A 20,061-nucleotide genomic window follows, 5' to 3' on the forward strand; every position below is an offset into this window, starting at 1 on the left:
CTACTTCATGTGAAGGTCCATAAGCTTCTTCAACCAATACAACAAAGATGTAGGACTTTACTTGTCATAAAGATCACATATCTTCTTCCATAAATAATATGCATAATGAATAGTTGAGATAACATTGAAATACATATGATTAGACAAAGAGAGTACGATTGTAGATATGCATAACTCATCCAATTCATCCTAATATTCACTATCCCAATTTTCTAGCTTTATGCCTCTTACTTTCAGTGTTCTAATTTGCTTCTTTTGCACCTATATCTACCATATACGTGTCTTCCAATAGTGGTAGGAGAAGCAACAAGGAGTGAATAATGGTTGAGGTATGAACTACCAAGTAGGGAATAGGGATACAAAAATCAGCGCAAAATGCACTTGCTGCTCCTAGCCTCTCTATTGATGCTTCTGTGCTGACCTACCATTAAACCCATGCTCAATGGGTCTTCTTGAAGCCTTAAAACAAGTTTTGAAAGATTGGGAAGAAGCTGAGACTCGATGGTTACTTTGGAAGGATGAAGGGTGGGTTGCTATGACAGCTTGAAGTGAAGGTAATATTCTTGAGCTAAAGGAAGCACTGATGAAGCTCCTCTAAGGCTTGTTTTGATACTAGTTTACAGGTGGACTGAAAGGTGGAAGTAGGAGCAGAAGCAAGAAGAGAGCAAGAGCTATGGAGGTTTAAGCAAGAAGTGAGAGAGACCAATATGTGGGAACTCCAACAGTCACAATGTGTGGCTTGCCTTCCCTTATTCTATTGTCACTAAAAGAGTAAAGAATAAAGTGACAATGATGGGTGCTTGTCACTTGTAGTGTACAGGTGTGCAAGTGCTGTATCTAAGTAAATGTAGGTGGCTAGGCACATGCAGCCTTTAACCCCCAACATGATTTTCAGATACCTTGCATAGTTTGAGAGCAAAAGGCATTACCCCTTTGTTTTTAGAGATGCTATTGGAACAATGTTTGAGATTTGCTAGTACCCATGTAAACGGTGCCTTGAGGTGCTCCTTGACCTGCAATTCTAAAGATGGGTGGTTGTTTAGATGATCATACGACACAGAAAGTGACAATAGGGTATATCAAGAGTCAGTTACTTGATTCAATAGATATGTACCCTTATTGATGGGTTAAGTTGAACTATTTGGGTCTAGGACCAAATTTGAAATGCTTTGCTGACTTTGTGGAGAGTTGCCCCTCATCTCTATGGAAAGAGAATTTTGTCACAAAATACCTTGGCGATAAATCCAAGGTGAAATTATAGGGGGGATAAATCCCAGGTAAAATTACAGGGGAGAGTACATTGATCTTACAGACTGGCCAATGGGGTGAATGGATGTCCATTGTAGCACCTCGGCTTGTCTCTTTTAGGCAGGTGGTGTAACAGAAGCATCCAACTTTAAATTCCATTAGGTTGTGGTTGTCCTTCTCAAGATAGATGAAAGTGGAGTAGAATGTGGTCTTGGGTGTTTCATCTCTTGCTTAAGGTGCAAATGCACAACCTTGCATTGGCCACATGTCGGGCATAGTAGTAGAGACACAAGGTTTAAATAAGGCTATCATGAGAAACTTGATCACTCCTGTCAATTATTTTTTATGTTCTTGTCAAATCAGGGAAGTCCACCTGCTTTGCATAATGTCATGAAGCTCCTGATGGATGTCTCAAATTTGGAGGTGATTTGGAGAAGGCTTTTATGTGGATGAGCATTGTGTCATGCACTGCAGTATGAGCTTGATTATTGCACTAGTAAACTACATTGTCTTTGGAAGTACACAACTATTATTTTTAGCTGTCCAGATAGAACTACATAGGGCATTACTTGTAGTGGTTTTATTATATGGGGCTTCCGCCTTTTATCAGCTTACTAAGTCTTGCTAATGTTCTATTGACTTTCCTATAGGTACACAAAGGGAGGACAATGGCCAGTCTTAGAATACAACTTCCTGGTCTTCATAATGTACTCAACTCTCTTGCGGTCTGTGCTACCACCTTTGTAGAAACTGCTGAATGACATGTCACATTCCTTGTTTAGTTTGTAAATGTTATGCCTTGTTTTCACTTACTTTTTAGTAATATATTAGTAACCTTAATAGTTTTTATTATAAGTACTGCAAACTTTGCACACACACGGATTTGAGCGCACATTCTGGCACACTTGATGCTAATTTAGTATGCTTATAGGTTTTTATATTGATTTCAGCAATAAATTGCATGTGAGCATTAGCCATAAGGTGAGATGAGAACTTCTATTTCACATGTTATGGTATCGGAAAGTTAAAATTAGAGCCAGATAACTTTTCTTTAAATCACCTGCAACTTTTAACAAGTCCCAAAAAGTCGTGTGTTTTTCATAGAAAGCATTGTCTATCACAAAATAATATCTAAGTTAGGCATGTTGTAAAGTGGTACTATGTATGAGAAGTTTATGCTGGATCAGAGGTTTATGGACAGCTGGATATAGCCATGCTATTGATCTTTTAGGCATATCTTTCGGAGAAACTCTCTCCAGGATTTGGGCAGAGATTATGCTAACTCTCCGTGGGAGATGGGAGAAAATACAGGGCAGTTCAGAGACTATGAGGTGCTTTTCAGGGCATGGGATTCTATCACTTTCTTCCTTTTCAACACCCGCATGGTTTGGCATTCTAGATCGGGATCCCAATTGGCTCTTCTTTCAAGCTTTGTAATAAACTTCTCCTTGTTACATATTTTTTGGTATGGAAGTTTCTTACAGGGCTGTTTTGTATTTTGCATTTTGCCTTGGGATACCTTGTTCCGAGGAGTCCTATTAATAGAATTTTTTCTCTTCTCTAAAAGGACTTTTGGTTCACAATGGCAAGTTTTAGAATACAGGCTTTTAGACCTTCACAATTGAAGCAACTGATCATGCCACTTAGCTTTACTGTCCATAGAAGACCATATTTTGCTTGCTTTTTCGTAACCCATCTCCTATCCTGAACCATCTTATGTGATTCCAAAAAATCATTCCAATGCTTTAAAGCCTAGTTGAACAATGGGGTCAAATGCCGTAATGCAAGTAAAGGTGAATCCTCTTGAAGCTGTTTGACCAAGCTGGCGTAAATCATCTGGTAACACCAGGTTACCCAAGCATATTGAAGGATACGACAATGAATGAACTCAAGACTGAGGAGCGAGATCATCTTGTATAAATGTGAAACCATGTGTGGCCATCCTATTAAACTTGTAACATTCCTTGTGCTTGTCAGGCCAATCAAGGGACTTTGGGGTGACCAAAACAACAACAAAGTGGTGAAGCCAAATATCTCTTGTCAAGGAGCAATCAAGTGGGAGAGCAAAAGAGATTGTGGTGTTTTGATTTCTTGAGTTGAGTTGAGGATGTGCCACCATGAGGCATGGATGATAAGTGCAACCTTGTGGGATGCCAAATTGCTCAATGAACAGCGTACAGATGTTGACTCAAGGTTGTTGCTGTTGAGATAAGGATTGCAACAAGGATATCCACAGAGCTGTCATATGAACCTTGACATCCAAGAAAGGAGTTCGGTTATATGCTTTGGCACAGGAAACCCATACCTAGCCTAAACAACATCCTTGATTTTTCCATAGGATTAAACATATGGGTTGTACTAATTCTTGCAATGGCATATGTATTGAAGGAAGCAAAGGCTAGAAGTAGGAGATTATATTGATCATCACCATTTCTGTGACTTTGAGGTCCACATGAAGATGTCAACCTTAAGAATTCGAATACATAAACTTGTTGTGACTGTGTAAAGACATCCAATTGAGCAATGCTTGTGAGACCACATCCTTTACGATGCGATATCCCAAATGTTTAATGATCTCTCCATGGGGAACAATCACACGTTGCCAACCCAAGGCCTGCAAGTCTCTCTCTATACAACTAATGAGAGTCGGCTTTTGTTATCAATGTTGATGCTTAAGGCCAAGCTTAACAGTCTACTTATCTAGAGACTATTCAAGAAGCTTAGCACTTGTAGGAAGACCAAGACATATGGTTTCACTAGCAACCCCCAGCTTATGTGTAATGAAGGATTGATGGAGAGTAGTCTTCAATTTATGTGTAGCAAAGAGATTGATGGAGTGTAGTCTCTTTTGCTACACACTTGTTTAGCACTATGTGCACCCCTTGATGAAAGCTGATTGTATCATCATAGTCCCAAAACCTTTGGAAGATATGAATATGTGAAGAAAGACAAGGATCTCTTGATCAGAGGCTTTGGCATAGACAATTGCCAACTAAACATTCATGATCTTGTGCATAAGGTCTTGTAATGAAACCATATTGCCTTGTGTGAACTAGTCTTTGAGAGATTTTGTGACAAAGATGATCTTATAGGAGATTTTATACAATGATCGTATGATAGACATGGGCCTCCACTTGTTCAGAGTGTGACGAGAGGAAAACTTTTGTAATGATCAAAGCACTATAATCTTCGACTTCTTTACAGTATGATAGACATGGGCCTCCACTTCTTCAGAGCACAAGGGGAGGAAACGTTTGGTAATGATCTAAGTTCTATAATCTTTCACTCATATGGTGTTTGATCCATTCTTCAAACTTATTCATAGAGTCAAGCAAGTGGGTCCTCCAAGTTATCAACATAAGTTCAAAATAATTACTTTGGCAAGCCATCCCTTTTAGGACTTTTCGAGTATGGAAGATGGGACACGACCAAATCCACCTTTATCTTAATGATATTACCATCCACAAACTCTACTTGTTTTGGCTTGGTCTTACACCATGTCCATAATATAATGGCAAGCAATAATGAAATCTTCAAGAGAGTGGATGTTGAGGGATCCATTCTGTGAAAGGCCATGTTGTGAAGAAATGCTCTAAACTTAGAAAACACAAAACCAATCGTACAACAAAGCACAAATTGATGAATACAGAACATAGTTAGGGTTAGGGTAACTTAAAGATAGTGAAACACAATGAATAATGAAATGAATGACAACGGAATATAAAATGCTCATGCAACAATTACACTATTCAGTGAAAATACTGAACCTTGAACTCTTGTATCTTTGGGATCAAGACAAGGGCTATGAGCTGGAGTGTGTGTCGTACTTTGAAATGGTTCCCAAAATGTAGCAAGGAAGCCTTCATTTGTTGAATATCAGCAAACATAGACACAAAGGTTGGATCTGATTTAGACAGACAATAAGCAGAGAGGAAGGTAAAAAACGCAGGTCCTTCAGGAGACAGGAAAAACTAGGCGAGAGATAGAAACAATAGATGATTGTGTAGGAAGTGTAGGCAACAGCTAGAGGAGAGAGAAACTCAACAAACACAGGAATTGGATGATGGTGATATTGTCGAACTTATGGTGACAACTCTAGATGAGGATGTCAACAGCAAACACAAGGTGTAGATTATAGGCGACTGCTCCAGGATACTAGGCGACAGCTTTTTGATGCAAGTAATAGCTCCAGGATGTAGGTGACAAGTGAGAGGTGGAGACGAAGGTTTGAATTAGATGCTAGATAATAGCATATTGCAAGGGGAAGGTCTGATTGCGATATCCTCTGCGAATAGGGTGTGGGTAGCAGAGATAAGGCTCTTGAAACATGCGAAAATGGGATTCTAGGAGAGTGGTGGGTTGCATGCCTATTTATAGAAAGTTTGGAGCATCCAAATGAGGAATTGGCTTGTGGGACAAAGTGATTCTCTAGGATCGTGTTTCTTTTTAAAAGATTAAGGTTTTCTGATTAAGTAAGGGTGTTTTGGGGCTACTTAAGTCAGACTAATGTGATTTATCTCAATATCCCCTCTCAAGCCCAAAGCTAAGCCATGGGAAATAAGCCCTTGTGTTTATTTTCTTTTACCCGAAGGCTCTCCACCCCAAAGCAGCTAGGGTATTAGACAAAGGGTGTACGTCAGCTACCCAGTGACCTACCAACACTACAGAGGCGATATTGATCTTACCAAGGGAGCCCTAATGATTACCTTAGAGAGGATGGGGCATCAGACCAAGTGTGCTTGTTGGTTGCCTAGGGGTCTACCAAGTTCTGCAAAGGTAGATGGAATCAATGATTGACTTTTTGTTTTGAGGGCATTGTTTTAATTTGGCACAAGATATAGTATTGAGGGTTTCAAATCAATGTTCGTCCCATTGAGGCACTGTGTTTCAAAGTACAAGAAGTAAGGATGGATAGCTCCACTACCTTCATGAAACAATCAAAACAATTTCACACAGTACCAGGATAAGTGCCTAGGGGTGACCCAAGGGCATGCCAATGATATGGAGAATATGTGGAGAGACGACCAATACGATGGATGAGTGTCTAGGGATAACCTAAGGGGATATGTGTGTGCCAATGATATGGAGAATATATGAGAGATGACCAATACAACGGATGAGTAAGCAAGACAAGCAAAGCTAGCTTGCAAGCATAGGGGAAAGTTGCCTTCTGAGATTGCCATGTGCAATGCTAGGAGTATGGTGGATTGGGAAAGTCTAGCACTCCAAGGGTAACAAAAAAGGGAGAAATGCGCACAAATTCATGTTTACATGGATATAATGGCTATGCATGGGGTAATGCAAAGGAAGATGCAAGTTTTCATGCTGATGCAAAATGTGATACAACAGTGTGGTGCCACTTGGACAGTTTCCTCACACAGAAATTGTTAAGTTACCCAAGCACCCTTTTACAATTATGTTATACTAGCAATGCGGATGAAGTTACGAATGTTCATAATATACAATACAAAGCAAGTAAATGTCTGAGAGCAAAAAACTGTAAGGATCATCATTGTCACTATCAAGAGAAAACACCTCTCTCTCTCAAACTGGACGGATAAGTAAGAGAGAAGCACCCTCTCCTTGTCAATCTAAAGAAATAAAGGAGGGTATACTCAAGCCGATCCAAGGTAGAAGTTACTATAGAATAGGCATGTTGACTGCGTTGATCAAAATATCTACAAAATTGTCACTAGAAGACATAAACTCTAGGCGAATAGTACTTAGCTTAATGTGCTGTTTGGTGAAGTGGAAGTAAAGTGTCATGTGCCGTATCCAAGGGGTGATGATTGAATTACCCGCAAGGGCAATAGCACTTTGGTTGTTACAATAGACAATTGTAGGTGCACACAAAGAAACTAATTTGCAGCCAGCAAGTTCGTCAGATAGATGGCCTTAGTGGCACAATCAAACTGAGTCCGATCCTCTGCCTTGGCCATTGAAGCGGCCACTATCTCTTGCTTATGGCTAGCCTAAGATATGGGTGCTGTGTCCAAGGTGGAGGGGTGTCCTATCTAGTCAGAATGAAATGTATCCCTGCAAGTATAAACCATGACCATAAGTTAGTTCATAATTATAGGTACACCTGAAATATCTTAATACAGGAAGAGAAGCAATCCAATGAGACAACCTAGGCTCATTAAAATATTGACTAAGCAAAGTAACTGCGTATGAAAGATTTGGCCTAGTATGAATTAACGAAATTAGTTTTCCTACAAGCGAACGATAAATGCGAGCATTAAAAGGCTCACCTGAGATATCCTTATATAGATGAAGAGTGGGATTAAGAGGTGTGGCCACTAATAGTGTGTGATTAGTAGAATACTGTTCCTCTTGCTGTAGGGTGTATTTTTGTTGTGATAGAAAGATACTTCTCTCGGATCTAACAATCTCCATCCCTAAGTAATAAGGCGACAGTCGGTCATCCTGAATGAGCAGAAAGCTTTGCTTTGATTTCTACTATTGTCGTAGAATTCTGAGCTTGTGAGAAATATGTCATCAATGTTAATAGGATATAGTTGAACCCCATACTAGTGGTGCACACATATAGATTCGGATCAATGAGGGTAGAATGGTATCCATGAGTCTATAAGAACTTGTTCATCTTGTGGTACCAAGACCTTGGCACTTGCTTCAGTCGATAAAGAGATTTTTGCAAGTGAAATACCTTGTTATTCTAGTTAGTAGAAGAAAAGCCAGGAGGCTTCTCCACATAGACTTTCTCCCGCAAATAATGGTTAAGAAAGGCACTTTTGACTTCCATTTGGTAGATCGGACAACCGTGGTGAGTGAGAGTGTAACCAACAAAGAAAATGATGTCTATTGAGCAGTAGATGCAAACGTTTCTTCATATTCAATGCCGTGTTTTTGCTTGAAACCTTGCACTATAGAGAAAGCCTTGTATTTGTCTAAAGTATCGTCAATCTTATCGTCGTCCTAAAAATCCACTTTGTCTAGATGACTACCTTGTGACGAATCCAAGTCCAATTTTGGTTGATACTATCCAGTTTCTTTTCCATGGCCTCATGCCACATAGCATCCTGAAGAGCCTCCTTACCAAGTATTCGGCTGAGAATGTGCAATGTAATTAGCTGCAAAGAGTGATGCATATGAAGTGTGAGGGGTGAGCCAAGAAAACCTAAACAGGCCCTCTGGGGTGGAATTTGTTGGAAGGATCCTTGAATTCCGTACGGTTTGCTGGTATTGGCGAGGTAACGGATCTCGCAAACGGGGCTTGGGAGTTGAAGAGTCTGCAGGAAGGTCAAGAGCAGAAAGTTGACTTGACTTAGAAGACACGATCTCAAATTATGTGAGCAGAGGTGAGAATGTAGAGTCCGATGCAAAAGACTACATGGTGTCCCTCTCATCAAAGATGACATCCCTCCTAATGATCGCCTTGTTTGTCTGAGGATCAAATAAATCGTAGGCTTTCACTTTGGAAGAATAGCTCCCAAAGATCAAGAGATGTTGGAGGGGTGAGCTTTCCTATGTTATCATTTGCAGTGAGTGTTGCAATCAAACATTAGTTAAAGATACACATGGAGGTGTTAACAGCCTCAACCCAAAGGCGCTAAGGGAGTCTTGTAGGGAATAGCATAGAGCGTGTAATTATTCATGATTGTAGGGTTCCTATGCTCTACAACTCCATTCTGTGCAAGGGAGTTGGTATAGGTGAGTTGGCATGCAATGCCTTGGTCGTATAGAAACTTAAAGAACGTGTGGGAGGCAAACTTGTGACCAGAATCACTTCTCATAATACCCATATGATGACCAATCTGGTTATGAACCAGTAGCATGCAAGTACTTAAATAAGTGAAGGCATCTGACTTGTGCTTGAGGAAATATATCCACATATATCTAGAGAAATCATTTACTATAAAAAATAAGTAGAGTGCGCCATTCGAGGCGGTAGTGGATATGAGGCGAGAAAGATCTACATGAATAAGCCTAAGGGGTTACGTAGCATGTGTGGTAGATTGCTAAGGGAAGAGTGTACGCTAATGCTTGCCTTGTTGTTATGCTTTATATACCTTTCAAGATAGTTTGAGGCATGCAAGGCCCTCAACCATCCCCTGGCGCAATAGCTCATAAAGAGAATTGTAGCTAAGGTGTCCTAAGAGAAAATGCCAAAGATGCTTGGAGTCCGCCCGTGTCTGTATGATGACCAAGGCCTAGAAGCAATGGAACTCCGAATCATTGACAGTTAGCTCAGTAAGAAAATGAGTCATGTGGTAAAGGCCATTAGGTTGTGCCTTGCTGCGAGCAATCACTAAACCAATCTCAGAGTCTAGGACCTGGATTATGGTCACGGTGAAGTAAACTGCTTACGCGAATTGGTAAAGCTATTGAATGGATAGCAACTTCATCCCAAGTTGGGGGATATGATAGACATCATCCAACGAAGCTAGATCTAGATCTTGGTCAATGGGAAAACTCACACAATATTGAACCCGAGTCTTGACCGAGGAGTTATTTCCTCTGCGAATTCGCCCTCTTGCAGGGGTTCAAGAAACGAGAATGTCCTCTATAGGAGTCATGTGATGGGCAGCTCGACTGTCCACAAGGCAAACGGGTGCAGATGCGCTCAGTTTTGATGAGCATGCCTCTGGAGTCACCTTATCAAGAGGCAACTCGGAGATGTGAATGAGACTTGTATCCAATGTCTCTAGGGACAAGATATGGGCCTTTGCAGACCAATCGGACCAACCCCCCAAAGTTGAGTACATGGATTGGGTCACCAAGGTAAATTCTCAGATGCACCCTCTACTAAATGTCTTGATATTGCTAAGGATCCTTAGCCATCTAAACAGCAGCTACAGTGGCAGCCGAGCTAGTCATCACCATGTGTTCATGACCCTCTAGCTCAGCTAGCCTTTGATGTTGATGGTCAAGTCATTACTCCATCGGACCACAAGTATCCAACTTCTATCTTCCGCCATAAAGATTTGTCCTCTTGTTGGCAGGCGGACCATTAGTTTCCAAACCCCTTAGTTTTGGGTGACTTCTTTGATGATGGTGTATTAGGGACACAAGCTGTAAAGGCCTGCCAAAGATCTCATCACAGTTCTTGATCCTTTTGTGTCTGTCTAGTCCTAGGGTGCCTCTTGCACACTTGTCCTTTTGTGCTTGCTGAATCCCTTGTATTTGGTTCATATATGGTGGCCTAGAGCCGCTTTGCATTTTGTTATCTTGTTATCTTGTACTTGTTTTGGTAATTAATATAATTAACCATGTGAGAGAGAGAGAGAGAGAGAGAGAGAGAGAGAGAGAGAGAGAGAGAGAGAGAGAGAGAGAGAGAGAGAGAGAGAGAGAGAGAGAGAGAGAGAGAGAGAGAGAGAGAGAGAGAGAGAGAGAGAGAGAGAGAGAGAGAGAGAGAGAGAGAGAGAGAGAGAGAGAGAGAGAGAGAGAGAGAGAGAGAGAGAGAGAGAGAGAGAGAGAGAGAGAGAGAGAGAGCTTTAGGCTGCTGGCCATGAAAGAAATGCGGTCGCAGTCCCACCTCAGCTCAGAGAGAAGCATGGCTGGCCTAGATATGGCTTTTATTGACCAAACGGTGGCCACCCTTGGTGTGGATTCTGATACGGAGGAACCGGAGGATATGGTTCCTTGCACAGAGGAGATGCCTCTTGCTCCTGACTTTCAGCCTGCGGGCAAACACTCCAAGCATACGCCCGAAGAGACAATCGGTCATCAGGATCGTTCTTATGCTCAAGTGGCCTCTAATTCTGTAGACTTGCAGGAGATTGACTGGGAGCATTTACTGGAGTTTGCCAATACGTTGCTTGGTAACTATGTCCAGCATAACCATGAAGGTTTTTTCTGACGCGGGAACTGAAGAGGTTCTGGAGGCAACGGTGGATCCGAAAATTGTCCTGTGCTCTTTTTCCGTGTTTTATGTTCGTGCAGTTATACTCTTCTTCACTGGTAGGATCCCAGTGCTTTCCCATATTCGCTAGTGGCTGTACCATTTACTACAAGGGGAGTGTGTTGAGGAGATTTTTGTTGGGCCTCGAGGCTTCTATGAGGTGCTGTTGAAATCTGAGAAGCATCGGGCTGAGCTCCTGTCCAAACTACCTTTGTTCTTTGATCGCCGTTTGGTCCATGTTTTGCCATGGCGCCCTATGGCAGACTTTCAGCGCTTGCTTTAACGTGAATGCTCGGTGTGGGTTGAGGTGGAAAATTGCCCGGCTGTCTAGTGGCCTTTGTTAAAGGATGCCATGACCGTTGTGTAGCGCTTGCTTTAACGTGAATGCTCGGTGTGGGTTGAGGTGGAAAATTGCCCAGCTGTCTAGTGGCCTTTGTTAAAGGATGCCATGACCGTTGTGGGAACGGTGCTGGTCCCTTCAAGCCTAAGGGCAATGAATAGAAATCATTTGTGTATGTTATGGGACATTGCCAGGAAAAGGCCTGTGTGGCTGCGCCTTAATTGCTTTGGTATGCATCCTTTGCATTTTCGCTTGAAATGGGGCAACTTTGCAGGACACTGCTTTTTGTATGGTAAATTGGGGTACTTTATGGCCGAATGCCCAGAGAGGCAACCGTCTTTAGAGAATGTGCATGTTGTGCCGCCGATGGAAGACATGGTGCTTGATGCTCTGTCACAGGAGAAACCCGAGCCATCCAGTGTTTTGGATAAAGGTAAACAACAGGTTTTGGGTTTGGATTCCCATAGCAATGACTGGATAGAAGCACGTCCAAAAAAAGATAAAAAGTTGGATGATGGCCTGTCGGATTCTGGGCCTACTGTGTCATAGGATTCCATGCGCACGTATATGCGCAAGAAAGAAATGTTCTCTTCACAGCATGTTGTGCGTACTATGGTTCCTTTTGCTCCCCGTAATCAGTCTACGAGGAAAGCATATACAGACGGTCCCAAGGGCCCGCCTGCTAAGTTGGCATTTGATTCTAGAGGCAATGTGATTACACCCTGGGATCGTTGTTATCCCCGTGCCATCCCCAAGACAGTGGATATCCCATCTATCTCTAGCGCGGGCCGGCAGAATTGTTTTGCAGTGTTAGCTGATTTTCTAGATGATGGTGTCCTTGACATTCTGGCACACAAGGTTAAATCGAGGCAAGCGGTGCCTTGTTCCGGTTTTTTTTCTACAGATATATGAAGATAGCCACGTGGAATGTGCGAGGCATTTGTTCTCGCCATAAGCAACATGCCATGTGGACTGTCTTGCATGAGAATCAGTGGGATGTCTTGTGTGCGGTGGAGCACAAGAGTCATGGTGAAGCAGGAAAAGTTGTGGATTGCCATGGGTTTCGCTTGTTCTATGCAGAGACACATGTTGTGCATTATTTTGGTGTGCTTATGATTGTCCATGAGAAATATCAGCCTGTTCTTATTAAAAATGATGTACAAGGCCGTTTTGTGGTAATTGAAATTTTAATTGAAGGGGAGATCTTATGGTTGCTGGGCCTCTATGCTCCGAATGACCCTTTATCTTGCCGGGATCTTTGGAAGACTTTGCGGAGCTCCATGTCACTTGGCAAAAGGGGTTTCTTGATGGGGGATTTCAATGTGTGTGTTGACTCTTCACAGTCCACTTTAGGGCATTCGGTGATGGATGCTCTAGAAAGTCGGACGTGGAATGCCTTTGCTCTTACGGCACTTAAGTAAGATCTATGGTCTTGGTTATAGCCTTCATCTCCAGGGTTTACTTTCCATTCCGCACAGTATGCATCTACATGGTCGCGGTTGGACCGAATGTATATCATGCAGGATGGTGATTTTCTTTCTGAGATGCTGGAAATGCAAGTCTTGCAGCAATATGCCTTGTCAGACCATTTCCCTCTCCAGCTTGAGATACTGACACAACCCATTGCACCTTTTCTGCAGTTGCTGGATAGACTCCCTTTACGTTTCAACTCGTCTTATTTGAAACATTCAATCTTTCAGGGCTATATGCAGCAATTGATTGAGAGATTTTTATTGGACTTTGCCTCTGAGGGCACAGTTTCTTTTGAACGACTGCTCTCTAATGTGCAATAGGTTGCTCGCCAATATGGGATTCATCATGCCTCTCTTTGTTGGCGGCGCCGACATGCAACGGATGACTTACTGGCTTTGGTTCGTTCGCTACTGGTGGACACCCCAGATGATGAATTTCTGCTGTCCCTGACGCAGCGTTTGGCAGATCTTATTAAAGAATTTCAGTTGAAATCCTATCAGCAGGCCAAATTGTACAATTTGACTGACAATTTGCAAGATAGTGCTTGTCAGACTCGTAAGTTCTTTCGCGCCTTGCATGCTTCTCCTGCGCACGAAAATATGACCAGACTCCAGGATTCAGAAGGTCGCATGGTCACTGATCTGCATGCCATTGTCAATATGTGCAGGAACTATTTTCTGGATCTTCTTGGTTCTTCTCCGTCGCCTTCTGACCAAGTCACGCATGCATGTTCAGTCTTCTATGATTTGGTCTGCCATTAGGTTCCATTTGATATGCAAGCTACTTTGGAGGCAGATATTGGTGAGGATGAGGTTATGGATGTTTTGTTACACCTGCCGAAGGATAAGAGCCCTGGCTACGATGGTCTCACGAATGAATTCTTTGAGAGCTCAGCTACCCAATTGGTGAAGCCATTGGCGGCTATGTTTCAGTAGGTTTGGGAAACCGGGGTCATGCCTTCCTCTTGGAAAGAAGGTCTTATCAAACTGCTTCCAAAGGTTCCTTTGCTGTCAATGTTGCAACACTGGAGACCAATTTCTTTGATGGCCTCGATGTATAAAATCTTTTCCAAAGTGCTAGCGAATCGGGTCCACAAGCACCTTCCAGCTATTGTGCATCCTCTTCAATATGGTTTTATTAAGGGTCGCAACATTCTGCATAATATCTTAAATGTGCAAATGGCCATTGACTATGCAAGGCACTCTAGTCAGGAAGTGGTATTGATTTAATTGGATCTGGAAAAGGCTTTTGACTATTTAGACTGGTCTTTCATTGTTGCAGAACTTATGTCTGCTATGGGTTTTGGTACTCGGATGTCCCGATTGATCTACACCATTAGTGCTGTGGCTTCTTCGCGCGTTATGCTCAATGGCGGGGTTACAGAGCCATTTGTCCTTGCACGCTCGGTGAGACAGGGTTGCCCTTTGAGTCCTCTCTTCTTTGCCCTGGCAACCCACCCGGTTCTTTCAATGCTATCTTCAATGGCAGCTTCTCCTCAGCTGGCCGGATTGTCTCTTCCTTTGGGACAGCACTTCATTAGCCAATCTTTGGCTGATGATAGCTTTATGATTTTGCGTGCAGACAAGGACAACATTCGCAAGGCATTAGATGTTTGGACGCTCTTTGGTCATGCTTCGGGTCTTCGCATCAATGCCTTCAAATCAGCCATTCTCAGCTGCACGGAGTCTGATTTACAGTCATTGGGCTAGCAGGGTCAGGTTGTTCCTCGTGGCTCCATTGTCAGGCAACTTGGGTACCCATTGGGTGTTGATGTTCGGCCAAAGCAACTACTGGAGTGGATTTCACAGAAACTGGCCGCTAAGTTTATGTATTGGAAGTCGCAAGCGTGGCCCTTTCATGTCCGCCTCAAAGTGGCCCAAACAATTATGCTGCCAATGCTCACATATTTCTTGCCATTGCTGCCGTGGACTCCTACTACTTTGAAGGCTCTCACTTGCCCCATTCGTTTGTTATGGAAGAAGGATTCATTGCATGCAGATATTTCATGGATTTCGTGGACACATACATGTACCCCCAAACGCCTGGGTGGTGGAGCTATTTTGGATGCTGAAACTCATATGTTGGCTCTTCGTTGGTCTCTTTTTCGCGCTATGTGCGTGGATCATCACCCGTGGACCATTATAGCCCGTTATTTTCTTGAGGACAACGGGCTTCGGCATGATAATACACAACTTCGGGGCTCTTGGTGGCATGTCCTTAATGCAGACTCTCAGTTTTCCAGTCCCTCCTCTCTGTTACTGCATTTGGTTGGCTCTTGGAAAGTGGTGCTCCAAAAGGCGCGTTGGCATCCAGCGGAGGACCGCTTGCATACTAACTCCTTTCAATTGGAATTGTTGGCAGTCTCGAGATTACTTTCATGGGAAGACAAACATGAGCTCAGACCAAAATTTAACCGATGGCCCGTTTGGGTGTGACTTTAGTTGCGGATGCCACCCTTGCCAGGCGTAATGTCTTCGCATCGTTTCGCACTGCCAGGAGACTTTTCAGAATCCTGTGTGGATACCATGATTTATGGGCACAGCTTTTGTTAGTGCTTCGGCGCAGGCAACCCTTTCCTGCCCTTGCTGTGGATCGTCCTTGGCAAGACTGGGATCTTGCAGGCCGGTTGAGTCTGGAAAAGGCCTCTGCTAATCAGGTATATCATCTTCTGATTAAAGATCATCAATAGCTGGGTGTTAAAGCTAATACTGTATGGGAATTGCGGAAATCTTAGTCATGGTGGAAGGCAAGTGTAATGGAGGGCTAGTTGAATAAGACACCTTTAAAATGTAAGGTCTTTCTTTGGCGGGTGATGATTGGTGGTCTTCCTCTTGCCTCAGCCCTTTCCAAGCGTCGAATCTCGAATGGCAATTGTTTCCTAGTACCACTACTATGGAATCGGCGTGACATCGATTTATTTCTTGCCCGCTCGCCAAAAAGATCTGGTCGCTCTTGTCACAAGTTTGACGTGCAGTGGTGGGGTCTTTTCTAACCCCTTTCGATTGGGTTTTCGTCCGGCCAAAATACCCTACACCGCCACAGTTGCATATGAAGATCTTATTCCACTTTTTCAGATACTGGGGATGCTGGCACAATTGGACCATTTGGAATGCCTTTCTTTTTGATTCGGCCTCTAATGTACCGAGACACATTGCCCGGCTTAAAAGTCTCTTGCTTTGGCAGATAGATCTCATTCGGCACTCGGACTTGCTCCCCCGGGAGGACTTGCTTCCCTGGCATATGGCAATTTCCTCTGGGTCTTTGCCATGACTTGTGTAACTTTTTTGTGGCTTACTATTGGGATTTCACACACGTTGGTTTAGAGCCCTCGTGTATCTTGTAATGATGTAAACTTGTACCTTTTTCCGTAATCCTCAACAGTTGAGTCAGCAACCAGTAGCTGATCCAGAGAAGCTTCCTCAACATGGTTGTTAGGAAGGCAAGAAGGATGTTCCTCACTTGGGTGGGGAGTGTGCTTCAATTGCGGCTGGGCGGAATTTGTCTCCTTGGGAGGATTCTCGGGTCACTGTGGTTCGTCGTAATGCTAGGCAAGATTCTTGCTCACCCAGCCTCCGCCGCCCCCAATCACTCAGACATTTCAACGGAGAGGTAAGGGGTTTTATATGAAACATCAATCTTTGCGTGCTCCGTCAGGGGAAGATAAAAGGACTTCTGATTCAGCTTTGCGATTCGATGCTCGTGGATGGCTTCTGCCTCCTCGAGATGTTTTCCATTTCCAGCAACTGCAGTTTCCTTCCCGAGCTTCGATTGCAGGTCTGCAGAGGGCAAATCTTGTTGATGTTATCTGAAGTGAAATCGAGGCTGCCAAGGCTATTGATGTAAAAGGAAAAGGGAAAGCGATGGTTCAGTAGTTTTTCTCTTTTGTGATTGATCATGAAAATTGCTTTGTGGAATGTGAAAGGTATTTCTTCGGGCAGCAGGTAGTATCAGTTGTGGGAAGTTGTGCTAGCTGGAAAGTGGGATTTTTTTGTGTAGTGGAGCACAAACAACATGCTTTGGCTGGATCTTCTTATGTGTATAAGGATTATGTGGTGTTTTTTGGTGGTTGCGCTCCGCATGAACTGGGAGTTATGTTGGTTGTGAAGTCCTCCGTGCAACCAGCGTTGGTTTCTCAAGATACCCGCGGCCGATTTGTGATCTTGGAAATATGTTATGAGGGAGAGGTTTTCTGGATTGTAGGCGTCTATGCTCCTTCTACTGCAAGAGAACGTCGTCAGCTTTGGGATGATGTGCACTGCCTTGCCATGGCTCAAGGCTTTGTTATGGGTGATTTTAATGCATGTGTTTTTGCAGATTAGGCAACGTCTCCGCATTCGGTTATGGATGCTCCTGAGCGACAAGCTTGGGATGCTCTTGCAACGACATCTTTGAAACAAGACATGTGGTCCTGGTTGTATCCATCACAAGCCGAATATACTTATGGTTATTTTCAGCATCCAAATACTTAGGCTGGATCGGATAGGATCTACATTTGCCAAAGTGACTCTTTTCTTCATGTAGTCATTGATATGCGGGTGGAAAGACAAGATGTTTTGTTAGATCATTACCCGTTGGTCATGGAAATCAGCCACAGACCTGTTCATGCATTCAAGGCTCTCCTTGCCCATTTGCCTCTTCGGTTTAATTAATCTTTTTTGCAGAAAAATCAGTTTTTAGAAGGTGTTCAGCAATTGATAGCTTCTTTTAGCGCGAAGGTTCTATCTAGAGGGATGGAAGCATGGGCAATTTTTAGGGATAATGCGTGAGCGTTATCCCGACAATATGGTATTCAGCATGCTTCCTCGTTTCGAGCTGAATTCCAATGAGGACTTGCTCACTTGCATTGAATGGCTGAAAGGTAGGGTTCGATCTCTTTAGGAAGAGGAATATTTAAAATACAAACTGTTGGTGAGAGCGGAAGCTTCATATGATAACAACTGTGAAACTCATCAATTTTTTGCTCGTCTGCATTTGAAATATGCATGGGAAAATATTGTGCCCTCAAAGGACGGGCAAGGTGAAATGGTGACTGATCTTGCCTCTATTATTTGGATGATTGTTGACTTTTATAGGGCCTTGTTGGTTCTGCAAGAGATTCTTTCCGATGCTGTTCTCTCTGCTCGAACATATATTTGTGACCTAGATAGTAATCAGGTCAAACGAGAATGGGTGAAATTAATGGAGGCTGATATTTTTGAAGATGAAATGGAAGAAGTGCTGTCGCACTTGCCTCGTAGGAAAAGTCCAGGTTGGGATGGGCTTCCTAATTAGGTGTTATCAGCCCATGTGCAATTGCTTAAGCACCCATTAACTCGTTTGTGTCAGCAAGTATGGAACTATGGTGTGATGCCTTCAGATTGGAAGATTGTTGTCGTTAGGTGGTTGCCCAAGGTTTCCTCTCTGACTGCTTTGAAACAATGGAGACCCATTTCAATTATAAGATCGTTATATAAAATCTTCTCCAAAATTATTGCCAACAGATTGCAGAAAGTATTTCCGCACCTTATATATCCTCATCAATACGGTTTCATTAAAGGTTGGATATAATGCAGAACCTTTTGAATGTTCAGCTGGGATTTGATTATGCCAAAGCTTCTAGGTAGCAGGTTGTTATGCTTGAGCTAGATATTAAGAAGGCATTTGGTCTTGTTAGCTCGTCATTTTTGCGGCAATTAATGTCTACAATGGGTTTTGGGCCCCATATGATTTCTCTAGTTGATACTATTAGTGAGGGTGTTGTGGCTCGTATTGCTGTTAATGGAGGGATTACGAAGGAAATTGCCTTATCTTGGTCCCTTTGGCAAGGCTGTCTCAGCCCTTTGTTGTTTGCTTTGGTTACTCATCCCATGCGCTCATTATTGGATAAGTTGGCAGCTCAAGGTGAGATAGTTGGCTTATCTCTTCCTGGCGGTGATCAGCTTTTGGGCCAATCTTTGGCAGATGATTCTTTTATGTTCCTTAAGGTGGATCATATAAATGTTAATCAGGCAATGGTGGCCCAGAATCTTTTTTCTTTGGCATCGGGTCTTCATATTAATAGTAAAAAATCTACCCTTCTCTCTTGTATGGAGAATGATCTGTAGGCCTTGGGCTGGAATGGAATTGTGATCCCAAGGGGCAATTTAACCAGGCACTTGGGATATCCTATTGGTGTGGAGGTTGCTCCCCTTGCTTTGCTTGGTTGGATGGCCTCTCGAATTCATGACAAGTTCATGTACTGGAAATCCTAGAGTTGGCCTCTACATGTTAGACTAAAAGTGTCGCAATGCATTATGATCAGTATGATTTCGTTCTTTCTGCCATTGCTTCTTGGACTGAGAAGTCCCTTTTAAATTTGGTCCAACCTATCAGATTTATGCTGTGGAAAAAGAGAGGCAATCGTTTGGGTAGGTATGGATCTCCTGGCAGCATGTGATCACTTCGAAAAGGATGGGGGTTGTAGCTTTGTTGGATGTTAATTTGCATATGGCTGCTTTCAAGCTATCCCTTTTGCAGAGTCTATGTATTCACTGTCATCCTTGGTCAGATATTTCGAAATTCGTCATAGAAAAGACTGGCATCTCTCATGGTAGCACTGGCATTCATCCTTCATGGTGGCATGCGCGTAATTCTATGAGGCCTATAAAGGTCTTTGAGTCTTTTCTCCTTTCTCATTGATTGCTTCTTGGTAGGAGATGCATCGTCTTGTAGTTTGGCGTCCTCCAGATATTCATAAGGAGGAAAATTTGCTGCAAGGAGAAATACTGTGTAGAGTTGAAGCGAAAGCAGATAGAGAAAGAGAGCTGAGAGCAGGCACATTAATTGAGGAGCTGAATGACTCAGAACTGAAGTGTTTGACAATGATAGATTGAGAGTGAGTCGACAGATAGGTGTGTACCAGTGTGGTACACACAAAAAATAAAAAGAATGTATTTATACTTAGGGTACGGTACACTTACACCCATTAGGGTGGGTTCACATGTGTGAAGTAATATATACACGGGAGAGCGCGTAAAGGGCCTGTACACCTAACAACGTTCTACTTATTGGCCTTTACACCCAACGACGTCCCACTCAAAGGTCCTAAGTGAACCTTTAACTAACTCTCATAAGTCTAATGCAATGCTCATGTTGAGCCTTTGCAAGACTTTTAGTGAGA

The 20,061-nt window shown here is 42.9% G+C and overlaps 1 protein-coding gene across 19 annotated transcripts in view; it reads left to right on the forward strand.

Moving 5' to 3' along the window:
• The window catches only part of LOC148031411 (uncharacterized), a 218,112-nt gene that overhangs the window by 147,408 nt on the left and 50,643 nt on the right, over window positions 1-20,061 (forward strand). For all 19 annotated transcript variants that reach the window (XR_015691894.1, XR_015691893.1, XM_087684948.1 and 16 more), the window contains one exon: window positions 1,899-1,973. Coding sequence is in view for 17 of the 19 variants with exons in the window: in XM_087684948.1 (XP_087541074.1) it covers window positions 1,899-1,973 (75 nt within the window). In the remaining 2 variants the exon portion in view is untranslated. The remainder of the gene's footprint in view (window positions 1-1,898; window positions 1,974-20,061) is intronic.

This window comes from Lygodium microphyllum, chromosome 9 (genome assembly GCF_053477565.2).
Source record: "Lygodium microphyllum isolate KBCC chromosome 9, Lygodium_microphyllum_v1.1.10, whole genome shotgun sequence".
In the NCBI taxonomy this organism is placed as follows: Eukaryota; Viridiplantae; Streptophyta; class Polypodiopsida; order Schizaeales; family Lygodiaceae; genus Lygodium; species Lygodium microphyllum.